General features: G+C 43.9%; 1 protein-coding gene across 3 annotated transcripts in view; it reads right to left on the reverse strand.

The window, feature by feature from the left end:
• The window catches only part of PACS1 (phosphofurin acidic cluster sorting protein 1), a 112,294-nt gene that overhangs the window by 47,037 nt on the left and 48,508 nt on the right, over window positions 1-16,749 (reverse strand). For all 3 annotated transcript variants that reach the window (XM_075188745.1, XM_075188744.1, XM_075188746.1), the window contains 5 exons: window positions 13,583-13,737; window positions 13,392-13,485; window positions 13,169-13,231; window positions 12,396-12,490; window positions 11,916-12,036 (listed from right to left, as the gene is read on the reverse strand). In XM_075188745.1, coding sequence (XP_075044846.1) covers window positions 11,916-12,036; window positions 12,396-12,490; window positions 13,169-13,231; window positions 13,392-13,485; window positions 13,583-13,737 — 528 coding nt within the window. The remainder of the gene's footprint in view (window positions 1-11,915; window positions 12,037-12,395; window positions 12,491-13,168; window positions 13,232-13,391; window positions 13,486-13,582; window positions 13,738-16,749) is intronic.

Consider the following 16,749-nt stretch of genomic DNA (forward strand, 5'->3'; position numbering starts at 1 on the left):
TATGCCCAAGGTGCCTTCAACTTATCAGACATTTTTTTAAGGGAACAGTACAACAGTGACTGAATGAAATACAGACAATCACTCACAAGCAAACAGAGGGATACTAAACTAGTCTATGAGTCAAAAATTTGTATCCCTGAAAGATTGTGTTATGCAATTAGTATTCTATTTTAATAAAAATGCTATTGCAACAACAATTTAGTTTAAATATACCCCTATCTATGCTATAGAAATATAAGAAAAAATTGAATTTTTACACTCACAATAAATCCTTTTCTGATTCCATTTGGGGGACACTGCTACCATGGGGTTGGAGTGGGGAGTGAGGGAGTTGGCATTTAACTAGTTAGCTTGTTACTTGTGACCTGCTGACAGAACCCTCTCCCTTCTGCAACCCCCCTGTAGCTCCTCAGTTTAATTCTAAAGCCCCAAGGAAGGGGAGAAAAACAACCAAACAGCAGAAGAGTAGAAGGGAGGGAACACAGTGTCCCAAAGATGGAATCAGAGAAAAGGATTTATCGGCAATCCCATTTTCTCTTTCAACCTTCTAGGGGACACTGCTACCATGGGGACTTACAAAAGCAGTCCCCGTAATGGAGGGACTGCTCTGATTTGCCGGCCTGTAAAACACTACGGCCAAAGCTAGCGTCACAAGACGCAAATACATTGAACTGGTAAAATTTTAGTAAAATGTGTGTACCAAGGACCAGATGGCCGCTCTGCACAGCTGCTCCACCGAGACCCCATTTCACGCGGCCCAAGAAGCTCCCACTGACCCGGTGGAATGGGCAATAATGCGACTGGGCACAAATCGATTCGCACTGATGTAAGCATACTTAATAGTTGAAATAAGCAATCTGAAAATGCTCTGCATAGAAGCAGGTCTTCCCCATTTATGGGGATCATATAGAACAAACAGAATCTGAATGTCTAATGCATGCAGTCCGATGAACATATATGCGTAATGCCCTGACGGCATCCAAAAACTCCGTCTGGTTATCTCAGGTTCTTGAAAAACTGGAAGTACAATTTCCTTTCCTGGTTTAAGTGACACCCCAATACCACCTTAGGTTAAAAGACGGAACAGTATGGAGGACTGCCCTATCATCATGGAAAACCAGATATGTTTGAAAAACCACCTTCCATGCTAAGAATTTCAGATCCATTGACTGTAAAGGCTCAAAAGGAGGAGACTTAAGCATTGAAAGTACCAAATTAAGATCTCATGGAGCAGTGGGTGGTACGTAGGGAGGTTGAATGTGCAACACCCCTGAAGAAAAGTCCTTATGTCTGGAATGTCCGCCAATCGCAACTGAAAATAGACTGATAAGGCCAACACCTGAACCTTCAAGGAATCCAACCGAAGGCCCATTTCAAGACCATGCTGTAGAAAAGCCATAAGTCTAGGAATATTAAAAGTTGTAGTATGGCGATCTCTATCTCAAACCAACGAATGTAGGTTTGCCAAATCCTGTGGTAGATAAGAGCAGAAATAGCTTTCCTGGTCCGCAAAAGAGTGTTGACCAACTTGGAAGAGATCCCTTTTGACCTCCAGAGGGCGGCCTCAACAGCCATGCCGTAAAAGCTATCCGAGGAAGGTCCTGGTGTCGAAACAGTCCTGAAGGAGAAGGTCGTCGTGTAGAGGTAACCGAAACCCCTGACCGATCGCCATGGACAGAATGTCTGCGAACGAGACCCTGCCGGCCATCTGGGCGCCACTAGTATTACTGGCACACCTCCATGCCTGACCCTCTTAAGAATGCATGGAAGAACTGGGATTGGGGGAAATAGGAATCCCAACCTGAACTCCCAGTGCATTGTCATGACATCTAAATCCACTGCCAGGAGGTCCCTGGCCCTTGAGCAGGACCTGGGAACCTGACTGTTGTGTCTCGACGCCATTAGGTCCAGATTCGGACGACCCCACCTGCGAAAAAGCATTTGGAAGACCTCTGGATGGAGAGACCATTCTCCTGGCAAAACTTCGATGTCGACTCAGAAAGTCTACTTCCCAGTTTAGCACGCCTGGGATGAATACTGCCGAAAGCGAGGAAAGTAATAGTTCCTCCCATTTCAGGAGTAGCGACCTGCATTACCCTGGCACTTTTGGCTCCCCCCTGTTTGACACATGCCACTGCTGTGGCATTGTCGGATTGGAAATCCCTGAACAAGAGCCTGAGCCCCCCTCCGTGCCAGTAACAAAGCCTTCAACTCCAGAATGTTTATTGGAAGCGCAGCTTCTGCTTGTGACCAGAGACCCTGGAGGCGAAGATGAAGGGTCACCGACCTCAGCCCTGAAAACTGGCATCCATTGTGACGATTATCCAGGACACTGGAGCAAACGACCTGCCTACAATCAAATGGTCCCCAATTCTCCACTAGTGAAGGGACGACCGGGTCTCCTGAGACAGACGGACTGGCTGGGTGTCTAATCTGAGGTGAGACCCCGACCACTTTGATAGAAGATCCCACTGAAACCGTCTGGAGTGGAATCTTCCGTAAGGGATAGTCGCGAATGTCGAGACCATCTTCCCTAGGAGCTTCATACATAGGAGCATGGAGGGACTGCGTTGAGACAAGACCTGAATGGATAGTCGCGAATGTCGAGACCATCTTCCCTAGGAGCTTCATACATAGGAGCATGGAGGGACTGCGTTGAGACAAGACCTGAATGGATCCTGCATTGTCCTCGGGAAGGAACGCCTTCTGTTCTCTGGTGTCCATGATGAGACCCAAGAATGTCATCTTTTGGCAAGGGTTTAACTGGGACTTGTTTAGATTTAAGATCCATCGGTGAGACTCTAACACCCTGACTGTGAGATCCAGATGTTGACTCAAGAGATGAGCGGATGCCGCCTTGAAGAGAAGATCGTCCAGATAGGGCACTATTCTGACCCCCCCTTGGAATGAAGACAACTGGCCATCACCCACATGACCTTTGTGAAAACTGTTGGTGCTGACGACAGACCAAATGGGAGCGCCCTGAACTGGTAGTGGGAGGCTCCTATCGTGAAACGAAGTAGGGACTGATGTCCCTCCCATATTGGAATGTGCAAGTAGGCACCCTGAATATCTATGGACGCCAGGAATTCTTTCGGTTCCAGGCCATTTATTAGATACCGAAGAGATTCCATGCAAAATCTTTCCACTCGCAGGTGTAAATTTAGGGTCTTTATATTGAGAATTGGGCAGAAGGAACCATCCGGTCTTGAGACCAAAAAAAGGTTTGAGTGCGTCTCTGCACTTCCGGAACTGCACAAATGACCCCTGCGGAGAGAAGAGTAGCGACGCAATCTAACAGCGCTTGTCTCCTTATGGGATTTAATGGTAAGCAGGTGGGAAAGAACAGACGTGCGCCCTGACCCACTAGCCTGATCATGTAGCCCCTTGTCATAATCCCCTGATTCCATTGATCTGGGGAGGATGCTATCCACTTATCCCTGAATAACTGCAGACGCCCTTCCACTCCCGCAGCCGTGAGGAGAGGATGATGCGAGTCAGGCTGCAGGTTTATCCTGCAGCTTAGGAGCAGCACACCTTGCTGAGGAAGAGGAAGAAGACCTTCCTTTTTGCGAATGCCCTCTGAAGCCAAAGGATCTGCCTGACCTCTATTGGATGAGTTCCCTCTAAAGGGCTGGAGAAAGGAACTGAACCGGAGTACCCGAGACTTTGGTACATTTACTGCGAGGAACATGCTCCCCCCCCCCCCCCCCATCTCCTGAGAAATTATATTATTCCGCCAATTCGGGACCAAACAGTACCGATCCCGAATATAGAAGGGCCTCAAGGGAACGCTTTGTCTCTGCATCGGCTTCCCAGGATCTAAACCAAAGGGTTCATCTTGCTGCAACCGCTGAGCCAGATGCAGCGGAAGACATTGAGGCTGCATTTTGAGCCACCTCATATAAATAGCCTGATGCCTCTTTAAGGTGGAGCGCCAGGCGGAGAAGGTTGGAATCCTGAAGTGCTGCCGCCAGCTGGTCAGCCCAGGACTCCATGGCCCTGGCAACCCATGCCGAGGATAAGATAGGTGTAAAAGAAGCTCATGTAGCTACATAGATGGATTTTAAAATTCCTTCCACTTTCCTGTCAGTAGTGTCCTGAAGGGAAGCTGAACCCGGGACTGGCAAAGTGGTGTGACACGCAAGGCGTGCTACGGGAATGTCAACCCTTGGAACTTGTTCCCAACGGTTAACATCCTCATTTGTAGAGGGTACAATGCCATGAATCTTTTAGGAACTACTACCTTGTGGTCTGGTTGAGACCAACCTGCCTCTGCAATTTCCCTTAACCAGAATAAAACAGACTCTGCGCCTTTTTCTTTTTTTTAAAAAGACCCTGATCCGCAGCGGTAGACTCATTTATGTCTAAGAGGTCTAAGGTCCTTCTAACTGCTAAGACCAGATCCTCAATGCCTTGATTTCTGTGAAAATACTCAACATCCATCACATGGTAACCGTCTGTCTCGTAAGGAATTTCTCCATCCTCTTCAGATATTTCTGAATCTGACACTGAAAGAAGAGAATGATTTGTTCTCTGACATTTGGTCCTAGACTGAGAAGATCTCAGAGAGTCTAGAAACCTGTTCAGTCTAACAATTCCCCTAACCAAAGAGGAGGACCAAGCGGGCTCCCCACGGGGGCCCTTTGGGAAACTATAGAGGATGAAGTGGTTGCTAGGCCTGTCCCGTCATTAACCTGTTGTTGAAGTACCGCTGAAACTGTAGCCCCCCCGTTGAGGTAGAAGGAGAGCTCGCAGACAGTGCTGTAGTCTCCACCTGACGGGTGAGAAGCTGCACCAGAGTGCCCATCGACAGTGCCAGCGATACTGCCCACCGTGGTTCTTCTGTTAACAATGAAATATTGCCCTGGGCCTGCGCCCCCTGCCTAACAATCTATGCAGATTGCCCCCCGCGTCCTGCTGTTCATGTGGCAACTTTACCTTGCATTTTGAGCAAGAAAAGTATTTTGCTTTTGGTGCTTTCCCTTTATCAGACATTATAAAAGGAATAAGTCACAGAATAGAATATACAGAGACAGTTAGCAATTATACTATATTATATTATATATTGTGCTGATGACACTCTACATCTCGTCTCCTGATCTTTCTTCCACCCTCCTCTCTCGTGTATCTGACTGCCTCTCCGCCATCTCCTCCTGGATGTCCGAGCGTTTTCTAAAAATCAATATCTCTAAAATGGAACTCATTGTCTTTCCTCCGTCCAGACTCGCATCCCACCATGACCTCTCTATTGTTGTCAACAACACCACCATCTCCTCTGTCACCCAACTCCGCTGCCTGGGTGTCACCCTCGACTCCTCTCTCTCTTTTGGCCCCCATATTCATTCCCTCGCTCAAGCCTGTCGCTTCCAACTACGCAACATCGCCCGCATCCGTCCCTTTCTCTCTCAGGATGCCACCAAGACTATCATCCACGCACTCATCATCTCCCTCCTGGATTACTGCAACCTCCTCCTCACCGGTCTCCCCCACTCCCAACTCTCCCCCCTCCACTCAATACTCAATGCGGCCGCGAGACTCATCTTCCTCGCCTTACACTGGCTTTCCTTCACCTACAGAATCTTTTTCAAACTCATCACCACCACTTACAAGGCTCTCTCCCACTCTACTGCCCCCTACATCTCTAATCTCCTCTCCAATCACACTCCTGCCCGCTCCCTGTGCTCAGCCAATGATCGACGCCTCTCCTCCACTCTTTTCACCTCTTCCCACTCCAGAATCCAAGACTAATCCCGTGCTGCCCCCCTTCACTGGAATGACCTCCCTCGTTCCATCCGCCTCTCTCCTACTCTGTGCTCCTTCAAACGTGCGCTGAAAACCCACCTCTTCCTTAAAGCCTACCAACCATCCACATAACCCCTCCACTCGCTCTCAACTCGCTCTCCCCCCTTGCCTCATCTGGCTCCCCCTGTGCCTGTTCTGTTTTCTCTCCCTTAGGATGTAAGCGCACATGAGCAGGGCCCTCTACCCTCATGTCTCCCTACCTGTTCTTCTGCTCTGCGTTTATTGCATTAGCCAGCCTGGAGTTTCTGAAGTATTGGTATTTTTGTTTATTGGTTTGTACTGTTTCACTCTGTATAGTCTACTGTTTGTAATGTGTACGGCGCTGCGGAAACCTTGTGGCGCCTAACAAATAAAGGATAATAATAATAATTATACAACACAAGAAACAAGGTTATGAAAGATACTATCTAATCTTTATCAGTCAAAAGTTGAATCTTGGAATATGTAGGTTTTTACTTAGCCTTCCTAGACTAGTACAAGTCTGCAGCAGGAAAGAAGTCTTGATCAGCAGTGCAGCAGAAGCTGGGAGTGTACTGTGTACGTTTCCTAGGCAGATCTTAGGAGATACCATATCACTCTCTACAGTGGGGGGGCTCTCTCATAAAGCTGCATTCCTCTGCTTCAGCAGTCACCCTCTTAGCCCTAATGTGCGCCACTTCCATAATTTAAGTGCACCATCGGGTCTGCTGCCTTACATCGATAGTTGATGTAGTTATTTACCTAAACCCCCCTCCCTCTTCTGAGGGAGGAACTTGGTAGTGGTCATAAGATGACGGCCGCCATCGCTCCAATTCGCGGCTGTCTATACCCGCAGGTAGCGCCGGTCATTAGGTACCACCTGGTGTGAGAACGGCTAAAGAACCGCCAGTCGCACTCTCGATATCCATGTTGAGAGTGAGAGCCTGTCTGCTCTCACCCCTGTACACAACATGCTGCTTCTTTTTTTTTTTTTTCACACAGTGTGGCGATTAATCGCATGATAAGCAGGCTGTGATTTATCTATGTAAAAACAAGAAAAAGATAAGAAAAGAAAATAAACCTTACTACACTATGCCAGCAGTAATGAAGTCCAACTCTACACTGAGGAGCTACAGTGAGGTTGCAGAGGGGAGGGGTCTGTAAGCAGGTCACAAGTAACAAGTTAACTAGTTAAGTGCCAACTACCTCACTCCCCACTACAACCCCATGTAGCAGCATCCGCCAGAAGTTTGAAAGAGTAAGTGGTACTTAGCCATCAAATCAGAGATGTCTTTTGGAGCAGGAGAGGTCTGTCAGCAGTATGGTGTCCCTGAGAAATGGCTGCTGCTCTTTTTCCCGGGCAGTTGTTTTGGCGCCCTTGGAATGTTTCAACTGCTACAGACTGTCTTCTTCGTACCCTCCGTGCAGCACCTTTTTCCTGCTCCTCCTGTATTTTCTGCAGTCAAAAAGCGCAACTCCCTCGGGCACTTAACTAAGATTGAAGAGGCTACAGGGGGTTGCAGAGGGGAGGGGTTTGTCAGCATTGATACATTAACAAAGTTAACATGTTAAGTGCCATCTCCAGCTCCACTCTCGCAACCCATGGTAGCAGTGTCACCCAGATAGGATGAAAGAAAAAGCTAACTCACTTGTGTAAGGACTATTGCATTCTAAAGAGTATTTTTTTTTTCTTATTGGCTATGAGTGAGCTTTCGACAGCGGGGATCATTACTACAACTCATATAATCACATTCCTACAGATTTCAACCAAGATTTATCTATGTCTCAGATATCTTGTTCCTTATTTTTTTTTAGAAGAATGATGTTGATTGTTATTAAAGCACTGGATTCAGCGCCCAATATGATTTTACATGAAGGACATTCTGCACGTTAAGAGAGATTAGAATTCTCACTAAGTAATAGTATTAATATATAATATAATACCCTATAATTTAAACCTATGTGTGTCGGGTATCTTATATTTCCATATAGTCACCTGAATATTATATATTGGTAATTTGCCACTTCAAGTTTGGGAAGGTATTGATATTCAAGTTGCACATTGCTTTCACCACTTTGGCTTTCTTTATGGTTAATACACTTATTTATTATATAAGTGTCCTACCGTTGTAAAGGTAATTTTTTATTATTTTGTACATTATGTCTTATTCCCCTTATTAGGATAGTATTGCAAATACAGGTTATTGTAAGGACATTAGGTGCAGCTTCCGATAAGTTTTAATAAAAAAGGAGAGATCTGAACAATATAAAAGATATCTTATGTGAATCTAAGCATATAGTGCTAACTCCTGTTTGTTTTACCAACTTAATTGCATAAACACTGTGAAGGGTTCTTGTAACATTGTACAATGATGTTTAGTACATATCAGGACACTTAGGGTTAAATTTATCAAGCTAAGTCCTTACACAAGTGAATGAGCTTTTTCAACTATATTGGAATATCTACACAAAATGAATAAAACCATATAAAAGTGGGATATTATTATAATCAATGACTCTAACCCAGTACCATATCCAAGCACAATATTTTGAGGAATAACTAATCATATAGTCAGAGGACATGTTATATTACAGTGGATTCCAAACTTTTTCAGTTCAAGGCACCCTTAGGGTCTCCAAAAATTTTTCAAGGCACCCCTAAGCCAAAATAATTACCAAGTAGCCCCCCGCCTTGCTTACCACTGGCCCTGGCCGAGGCACCCCTGTGAGATCACCAAGGCACCCCAGGGAGCCTAGGCGCACAGTTTGGGAACCACTGCTATATTACATTTATTTATTAAAGATAATTTAGAGATACTTCCAGTGTATGTTTTAAACACACCAGATAACAAACATTTTTAATATATTCACAGACATATTCATTTTATTTATTTTTTTATATATTAATAAAAAACAATTGATTATAAGATTGTGTAGTGTTTATTTCTTTTGAACAAAATAAGAGAATTTAGATCTGTGCACCATTAAGAACACTTTCTTTCCTTTATTATGTCTTGAATGGTAGCACCTCCAGAAACATATTTCCAATAGAATAAACTATGAGTGATTCATGTGAGAGATGATCTAGATAGAAACCTTCAATAAGTTATATCTAGTGCAGCAGTATCCCCACTTGGAAGGTGAAACCCTTTGGATCCACATTTAAATCACCTGGGGCAGTCAGACAGGACCTTCAACATATAACAATACATCTAAGAAAAAGGAAACCGATACAGATGCTGATCATCGGCATTCCTATGGACACAGTGCACTTATCTTCTAATAGCTACTTCCAGCAGGATAACAAGCACATATGATCTCAAGCTGTTTCCATCACATGATGAGTTCAGAGTATTCAAAGGGCCTTCACAGTAGCAGATCTCAAACTAATAGAGCACTGATGGGATGTGGTGGAACGAGAGTCGCAGCATGAATGCGCAGCCAACAAATCTGCATCAACTGTGTGATGCTATCATGTCAACATGGACCAGAAAGTATAAGACATGTTTCTACCTTTCTGAATCCATACTACAAAATAATTAAGGCTGTTCTGGAGGAAAAGGTGATACTACCCAGTACTAAAAATATGTACCTAATTAAGTGGCCACAGAGATATAGTAGTAAAGCTGAATACGCAGGCTACATTCAGATTATGAATTCTAATAGTAGAGGTAGGAATTCCTGTATATTCCTTTTGGAAGCAAATCTGCACTCAAAGGGAAAGCACAGTTGTCAGCTATTTCTGTTTTACTTTTAACTATAATCTTAGCAAGGAGCAAAAGAAATAGAACAAGAGCATGAAGAGGGGTTAGCCAATATCCCTCAGATAGACTCAGATAAAAAGATTTAATGCAAGTATAAAATCCCTCTTTTCTCTTTCCACCATATGGGGTACACTGGCACAACATCCCAAAGCTGCCTCAACAGGAGGGTACGCTCAGAAGTTGCAGTGCGCATTACCTTACATCCAAAACTGTAATCTTTGGCTGCAAAAATGTTGAATCTGTAAAATTTTATGAACTTGTGGAACAAAGACCAGGTGGCTGCTAGGCACAACTTCTCACTTGAGGTCCCATAAAATGATACTCAGGAGGCACTCATTGATATTGTAGAAAGTACAATCATATTTTCAGGAATAGTCTTTCCTGCCCCAATGCAGTGTAAGCCTGATGAATTTCCAAAGTAATCCACATAGCAATGGTCTGCTTGGGTGCTGGCCAACTTCTTTTGTGGGCACCACAGAGAACCAAAAGATCCTAGAAACAAAGGTCCTCAAAAGCCTGACAACACGCAGAGAGTGAATAGAGCCCTCTTTTTCTGGAGACCTACCACGGCCTACAGCTGGAATTACAATGTCCCGAGGTGGAACTTGCAAACCACTCTGAGTTGAAAGGCAGCTTTAATCCGAAGAACAGCCCTGTCTTCATGACACATGAGATATGGAGACCTACAAGACAGAACTCCCAGGTTTGAAACTCTCCTAGCTGTGGAGATAACCAATAGAAAGATTGTCTTCCATGTAATGAACCTTAACTCCACCGAATCCAAAGGTTTGAAAGTGCTGTAAGGCTGTCAACACCAGGCTAATATCCCAAGGGTATGTGTGGATGTACGGAGGCCCTGCATTGCAAAAACTGGTGTCTAACTAAAGCACTGAACACCGCTCTGAGTTCCAGTACATTTATTGAGATCTTTGAATCATGAGGATTTCAAAGACCTTTAAAGCACCCACATGTTATCCACTGCAGTCCTTTTGGACTCTGCATCCTCTTCACAGGCCCTATGCCAGAGGGCATAGTGTGCAGAGACTGCAGTGGATGAAACCGAAGCCCCAATAAGTCACTCATTAGTAGTCGTGCCATTAGTAGTCGAGCAAGGATATACTCCACCAAAGTTAGTAAATCTGATCTGGGTCTACCAGACTGAAAGCTCTATGCCAGCTGCTCTTAACTGCCTTACTGACCCAAGCTCTAGCGAAAATGGAGGCCCCTGCTACAGTATAAACAAACTTAAGGGAGGCATCAATGTTCATATGTGGACTATCAATTGAGGTAGCAGCATTCAGAATCAGAATAGTGGTGGTCTTAGATAGACATGCTTTGGGAGCATCTACCTTATGTGTAGACTGTCATTTCACCATATCCTCTCCCTATCCATTCACCTTATGGAGAAGATACAGGGATTGCAACTAGCGTGAGACCGGAAACCTTCGATCAGGTTTGGTCCAAACTCTACATAAAAGGTCTTCCAACTGAGGGGAAGGAAATAGTCTGCTTTTTCTTCCACTTAAACAGTGAATTGTCTCCTTTTTTTTGGCAGAATTGTCACAGTGAGAGAAGGCCTCCATGTAGGTACTAAATAGGGATACCACCTACCACCAGGCCACCAGGGTCCAGCACCAAATGAAATGCTGCCATCCAGGTCAGCCCCTCACCTTACTGCGCCTAGTGTTGGTCTGCCATTACAGGCAGCCACCACCTACACCCTCCCATGGCATTGGGTACCCTGCACACACTTCTCCAGTGCAGGCCCTGGCACCAGGGCTGCTGTGCCTTAAGAAACCCATGCCCCTCCGGGGGTCACTTACCTTTAAGTGGCACCTGCTGTCTGATGCCAGTCCTGGACTCTGACGACACGGAATCACGGTAACTAACTGTTGTGGCAGTGACCAGGTCCCCCATGGAGGCATGTCCCAAGTTAGAAATGGTCATGTGGAAAGAGGAGGTACCTACTCAGCCTGCTTCTGCCATCCACTAGTCTCCATGGCTGTGGAGATACCAGCAGTAGAAAAGAACCAGTAAACGAAGAAAAATTATATAAAGATTTAAAATTTCCGACTGCCGGTGGCAGTCATAGAAAATTGCACCCAACTCCAACTGGAACTTTAAAAAAATGGAAGATCTCATCAGGCTATGGGGTATGGTGGGAGAGGTGTTTAGACTTTTAGAACCAAATTTAATGTAACCAAACTCCAGTGCTAAGCCTCAATACCCAATGCTCTAGTGTTCCCCATATGGAGGAAAGAGAAATGTAAAAGAAATAATAATAATAATATTATTTATAATAATAATAATAATAATAATAATAATAATAATAATTTAAATCATAATTGACAAGTCATTTTACTTGCATGGTCTTCTATTAACCTGTACCTGTGTGCTCTGTCCCGTGTCTGCTGTTCTCTCACTCTCTGTACTCTGTGCTCTCTCAGAAAGTCCTTTGTTGGGGGGTTTCTCTCTGAGAGAGACACTCCTCTTACCCTGAGGCGTAACACTGGAAAATAAAAATGTCAGATATTAGAGAAAATATATGCGATAAAGGTTTATAGCTATGTTATTAAAGGGCGTGGCAGCATGTGGCAAAGACTTTAGCATTTTTACCGCATAGATCTGGTACCATGGGTTCCATTCTGATCTGGGCACTATCTGTATTGAGTTTGTGTGGTTTCCCTGTTTTTGTGTGTTTTTCCTCCCAAAGTCCAAAAATATACCAGTAGGTTAATGTAAGTGTGTTTGTCTATGGAATTTAGCCTCACTGGGGCAGGAACTGGTGTATACAAATAAAGGTTAATAATGAAAATAATGACGGTCAGGAGTCAAAACTTAAGATAGTGTTAAAAGGATATATCTCACTTTGGACTTTTCACAGATTTTGACTTTTCTGGGACTGAAAAAGTTATTGTTTCAGAGAGAGTGTCTGCATCTTGTGAGATATCCAAAGATATGTCCTGTAACAAGAAGATAACAAGAAGAATGAAAGTCTTTCCTAAAAATCTGAATAAAAATAGGTACAAAGTATAAATGACAAAACATAGTAATGGCTGCAGCACTACTCAAATTTAAGAACCATTGCACATTTAATCTTCAATGGCTTTAATTCATATGGCTAATATCATAAAAAACCACTGTTAACATTTTGCAATTACATGGTAAGGTGAATATTGAAACAGTGTTATTTTCAGTAGTTGCTTACCAAATGGCAATATTCTTGAATGTTGCTGGGCTTCAATAAGTTAAATAAGTTATTTAGTATGGATATAGGACTCTCTGCATTGCACATTCTTAGTCAATGCTTCTGTGTTTGATAATTATGAGTTCCCATGGTTGCTTTGCTAGTAACTAATTGGTTGTATCTGTATATCCTCTGTGCATGTCATTGCAATGTTAATATGCATGTTAATGATGTCTTTGCAATGCATGCAATACATCTTTAGAAATATGCTGAATTATGGTATTGTAGTCTGAGAGAACACCACAAAGGTGTGAAACACCACCACTACTGCTACGACTTGATGTTACATATTGAATAAAGCCATCACATAAACATTTAGAAAGAGATACAACCGTTCTATCATGTGACAAAACAAATATGTGATATAAAAGAGAATTATTCTATTCAGCATCACCTGACTTTCTGTGTCCATCAAATCTTCCTGACGAGACATCTTCACCTCAAGTGAAAGATCCCCCTGTAAAGTACAGACAGAAACAGTCTGTCTCTGAAACGTATATTATTACTTCTTAAGTACCCTCTTTTAAAACATTTACTTCTATGAATGGTTAGTTTATTTTGTTCAAACATTTCATTCCTTTCTCCAAGTCATGGCAACTTTCCCCAAAGGTGCTCACCGGACTATTGATGTCTCTTCCTTGGCTTCCTTTGCTGTTTAGACTTCCAATTTCTGTTTGTGAACTGGACTGAGAAACCCCTTCGAAGAATGGTCTAAGTAGTGAAATAGACATAGTATGTCAGACTAACATAATCTACACAACAGTACGAGCAGAGCCACAGAAAAAAAAACATTCGGGACTGTGTGCACCTTAGCTTTGGCTTGGGGGTGCTCAAGACACTCTCGCTCTCCTCTAATTCTGGGCAACTGTCACTTGGATTAAACATTTCAAGACTATCATATAAATCATCAAGATCTTCTTCCCGAATTTCATCACGAGAAACATGATCCAGACCAAATCCAACCTGAAATATTAGTATAAAGAAAATTTTGGAGAGAAAGCAGAGCTATAGTGTGCATGATACATTATAAAGTCAAAAACAAGTGAGCTGATGTTTATTCATCTAGATTCATGTGGATTGAGGTATGACGGACAAGAAAGGACTCAGACCAACCGGTACGAAAGAAAGTTAAAATTTCTGGTGAGGGAAAATGGGATTTTTAAACTTTCTTCAAATCTTTTTCTCTGAATCCACTGGGGGACACTGAGCCTCTATACCACAAGGTTCCAGTCTGAGTTTGTGCAAAAAAAATGTACAGTGCTCAAAGTGTGAAATTCTATCCAAAGTGTGAAACCCTTTACATTCCCTAGCCTGCCTGGAAGTCAGTTATTTATCTAACCAAATATCACAGGAAATAACAGAGTAACAAAACAAGACAGGAAAACCTATGTTCTCCAAAAATTAAGTTTGCAACTTAAAAAAAAAAAAAAAAAGAGAACACCAGTATAAAATGGTGGTCGCCCAGAGCCCTCCAACAGAGATCTGAATTTTTATACTTGCCTTAAATCCTTTTCTCTGAATCCATCGTGCACTTGAGGGACAATGGAACCTTGGGGACGTACCAAAGTTGCCTCTATGGATAGGAATGCTAAGAAATTGCGGTGCACAAAACCTTCCATTCAAAACTAACGTCTTGAACACAAAAGCATTGAATCTGTAAAAATTTGTCAAATTGCGGACCGAAGACCAGGTGGCTGCCCGACACAGATACTCAGAATAGGCTTCATGCAATACCACCCAGTAGGTAGCAACTAAACTGATAGAATGTACCCTCACATTTTCAGAAACATGTTTTTCCACCCCAATGTAAGCATGTTGAATTTCTGACGTAATCCATCTAGCAATCCGTCTAGCAATAGAGCACCCTTTCTTTTCACACCAGGCAATATACATCCACCAGACACAATGATCATTTTTGGCCGAACCCAGCTTCCGAGCCCGAAGCATGGTTTGCACCACGTGCTCAGACAAACCCTTAGCTCAAGGGATCATGGCTTTAACAGCCAAGCCCTTAAAGCCAGATGTTCTAAACCGAGCTAAAAAAAATGATCCTTGACTTAACAAATCTGGCAGGAGCAGCAGAGGCAGCAGCAGACGCCACAACTGACCCAACGCTTTGGAGAAAAAATTTGTGTATCAGGCCCTTCGAGGCCAATTCTGTGCCACCAAAAAGACCGGCACACGCCTTCTCTCTTCCCCTTCCTCAAGAACCTTGGAAACATGGCTACCGGAAGTGATAGGTAGACCAGATGGAACAGCCAGGGAATTAACAAACCATTTAGTAAGACTGCATGAGAATCTCTTGCCCTGGAGCAGAAGAGTCCAACCTTGTGCTTCAACAGAGACATCATTATGTCCCTGTATGGTTGACCCCACCTGTCCACCAACACCTCTAGATGCATAGATCATTCACTAGGGTGAAGAGTCTGCCTGCTCAAAAAGTCTGACTCCCAATTTTTCACCCTGGGATGAAAACCGCCATGACGGCCTGAATGTGATGTTCGTCCGACTGAAAGATCTTGCGTTTCTCTCGCATGGCTACAGGACTCATGGTGCCGCCCTGGTGATCAAAGTATTCCCCCTCCCTCGTATTGTCCAACTGTATCTTCACCGCCCTGCTCTGCAGCAAACATTCTGCACGGACCACAGCGTGGAACACCACTCGCAGTTTCAACACATTGATCGTAAGCTTGGATTCCTCCAGATCCCAAAGACCCTGAAAGCGGACATGAAAATAGACAGAACCCCAACCCCAAAGACTGGCATCTGTCATCACCAAAGGCCAATTCCAGATCAAGAAAAGTGCGACTCCTGCAAGGATTGTCCTTCTACAGCCACGAAAGTAGCGACTGACACGCCCAAGGGTATAAACAAAACGTCTGACTGGAAAGGTTCAGGAGATCTGTTCCACTTCAAGAGGAGATTCAGCTGAAATTGATTAACATGAGACCGAGCAAAACTGATCGCCTCAAAAGTCGATACCAACCTGTTCAGAACATTCATGCAGAAGTGTACAGAGGTCTGTCTGGCAGTCAATAGAGACCTTACCATCTTTCGTAAGGCCTGAATCTTGTCTGGTGGCAAGAACACACGCTGTTTGAGGGGCTCAAAGAGAAGACCCAAAGAAATTATCCATTTGAACGGAGTCAATTTGGACTTCTTGATATTGAGGATCCAAGCATGGAGTCTGCACAGCCATCTGGACATTGGACAGCAGTACTGACGAAAAACCTTGTGGCCAAAGCTGGCGATTTGGAAACAAAGACGTTGAATTGATAGAATCTTGTGAATGGAGGGCCTGGTAGCTTTCTCGACACACGTGCTCAACCGAGGCTCCATTCCGCACCGCCCAGGAGGCACTAACTGATTCAGTGGAATGAGCAGTGATCTCGTCCGGGACTGGAGATCCATCTGAAAGAGAAGCTTGACATATAGTAGTCATTATCCACCTGGCAACTGTCTGTTTTGCTGCCGGCCATCCTCGCTTGTGAGTGTCATATAAGACCAGGAGACTATTCGTTTTATATAAGGAGGCCATGTGGTCCACATAGATCTGCAAAGCCCTAACACCATCCAATGGAAGAAGAGAATCTTGACTACCGGATTGCAATTCCTGAGTCAATGCAGGTATAACAAAATGCTGGTTGATATGAAATTCGGACACCACCTTGGGTTGTAAAGAGGCCCTGGTGCATAAAACAGCTGTCTGCGTGAAAAAAAAAGAAAGGGTGCCATGCAGGACAGAGTAGCCAACTCAGATACTCATCTAGCAGAAGATATAGCAAGTAAAAAGGAAACAATCCATGTCAGCAATCTTGATTTGATAGATTGATTCCAGAGGTTCAAACAGCGATTTCTGTAGCACCGAAAAGAAAAAATTCAGGTCTCATTGTGCCACAAATGGAACAAAGGGTGGTTGGACATAAAGAACCCCCTCAAGAATGGTGTGGACCTTAGACAACACAGCCAATCATC

This window comes from Mixophyes fleayi, chromosome 10 (genome assembly GCF_038048845.1).
Source record: "Mixophyes fleayi isolate aMixFle1 chromosome 10, aMixFle1.hap1, whole genome shotgun sequence".
Taxonomy (NCBI): Eukaryota; Metazoa; Chordata; class Amphibia; order Anura; family Limnodynastidae; genus Mixophyes; species Mixophyes fleayi.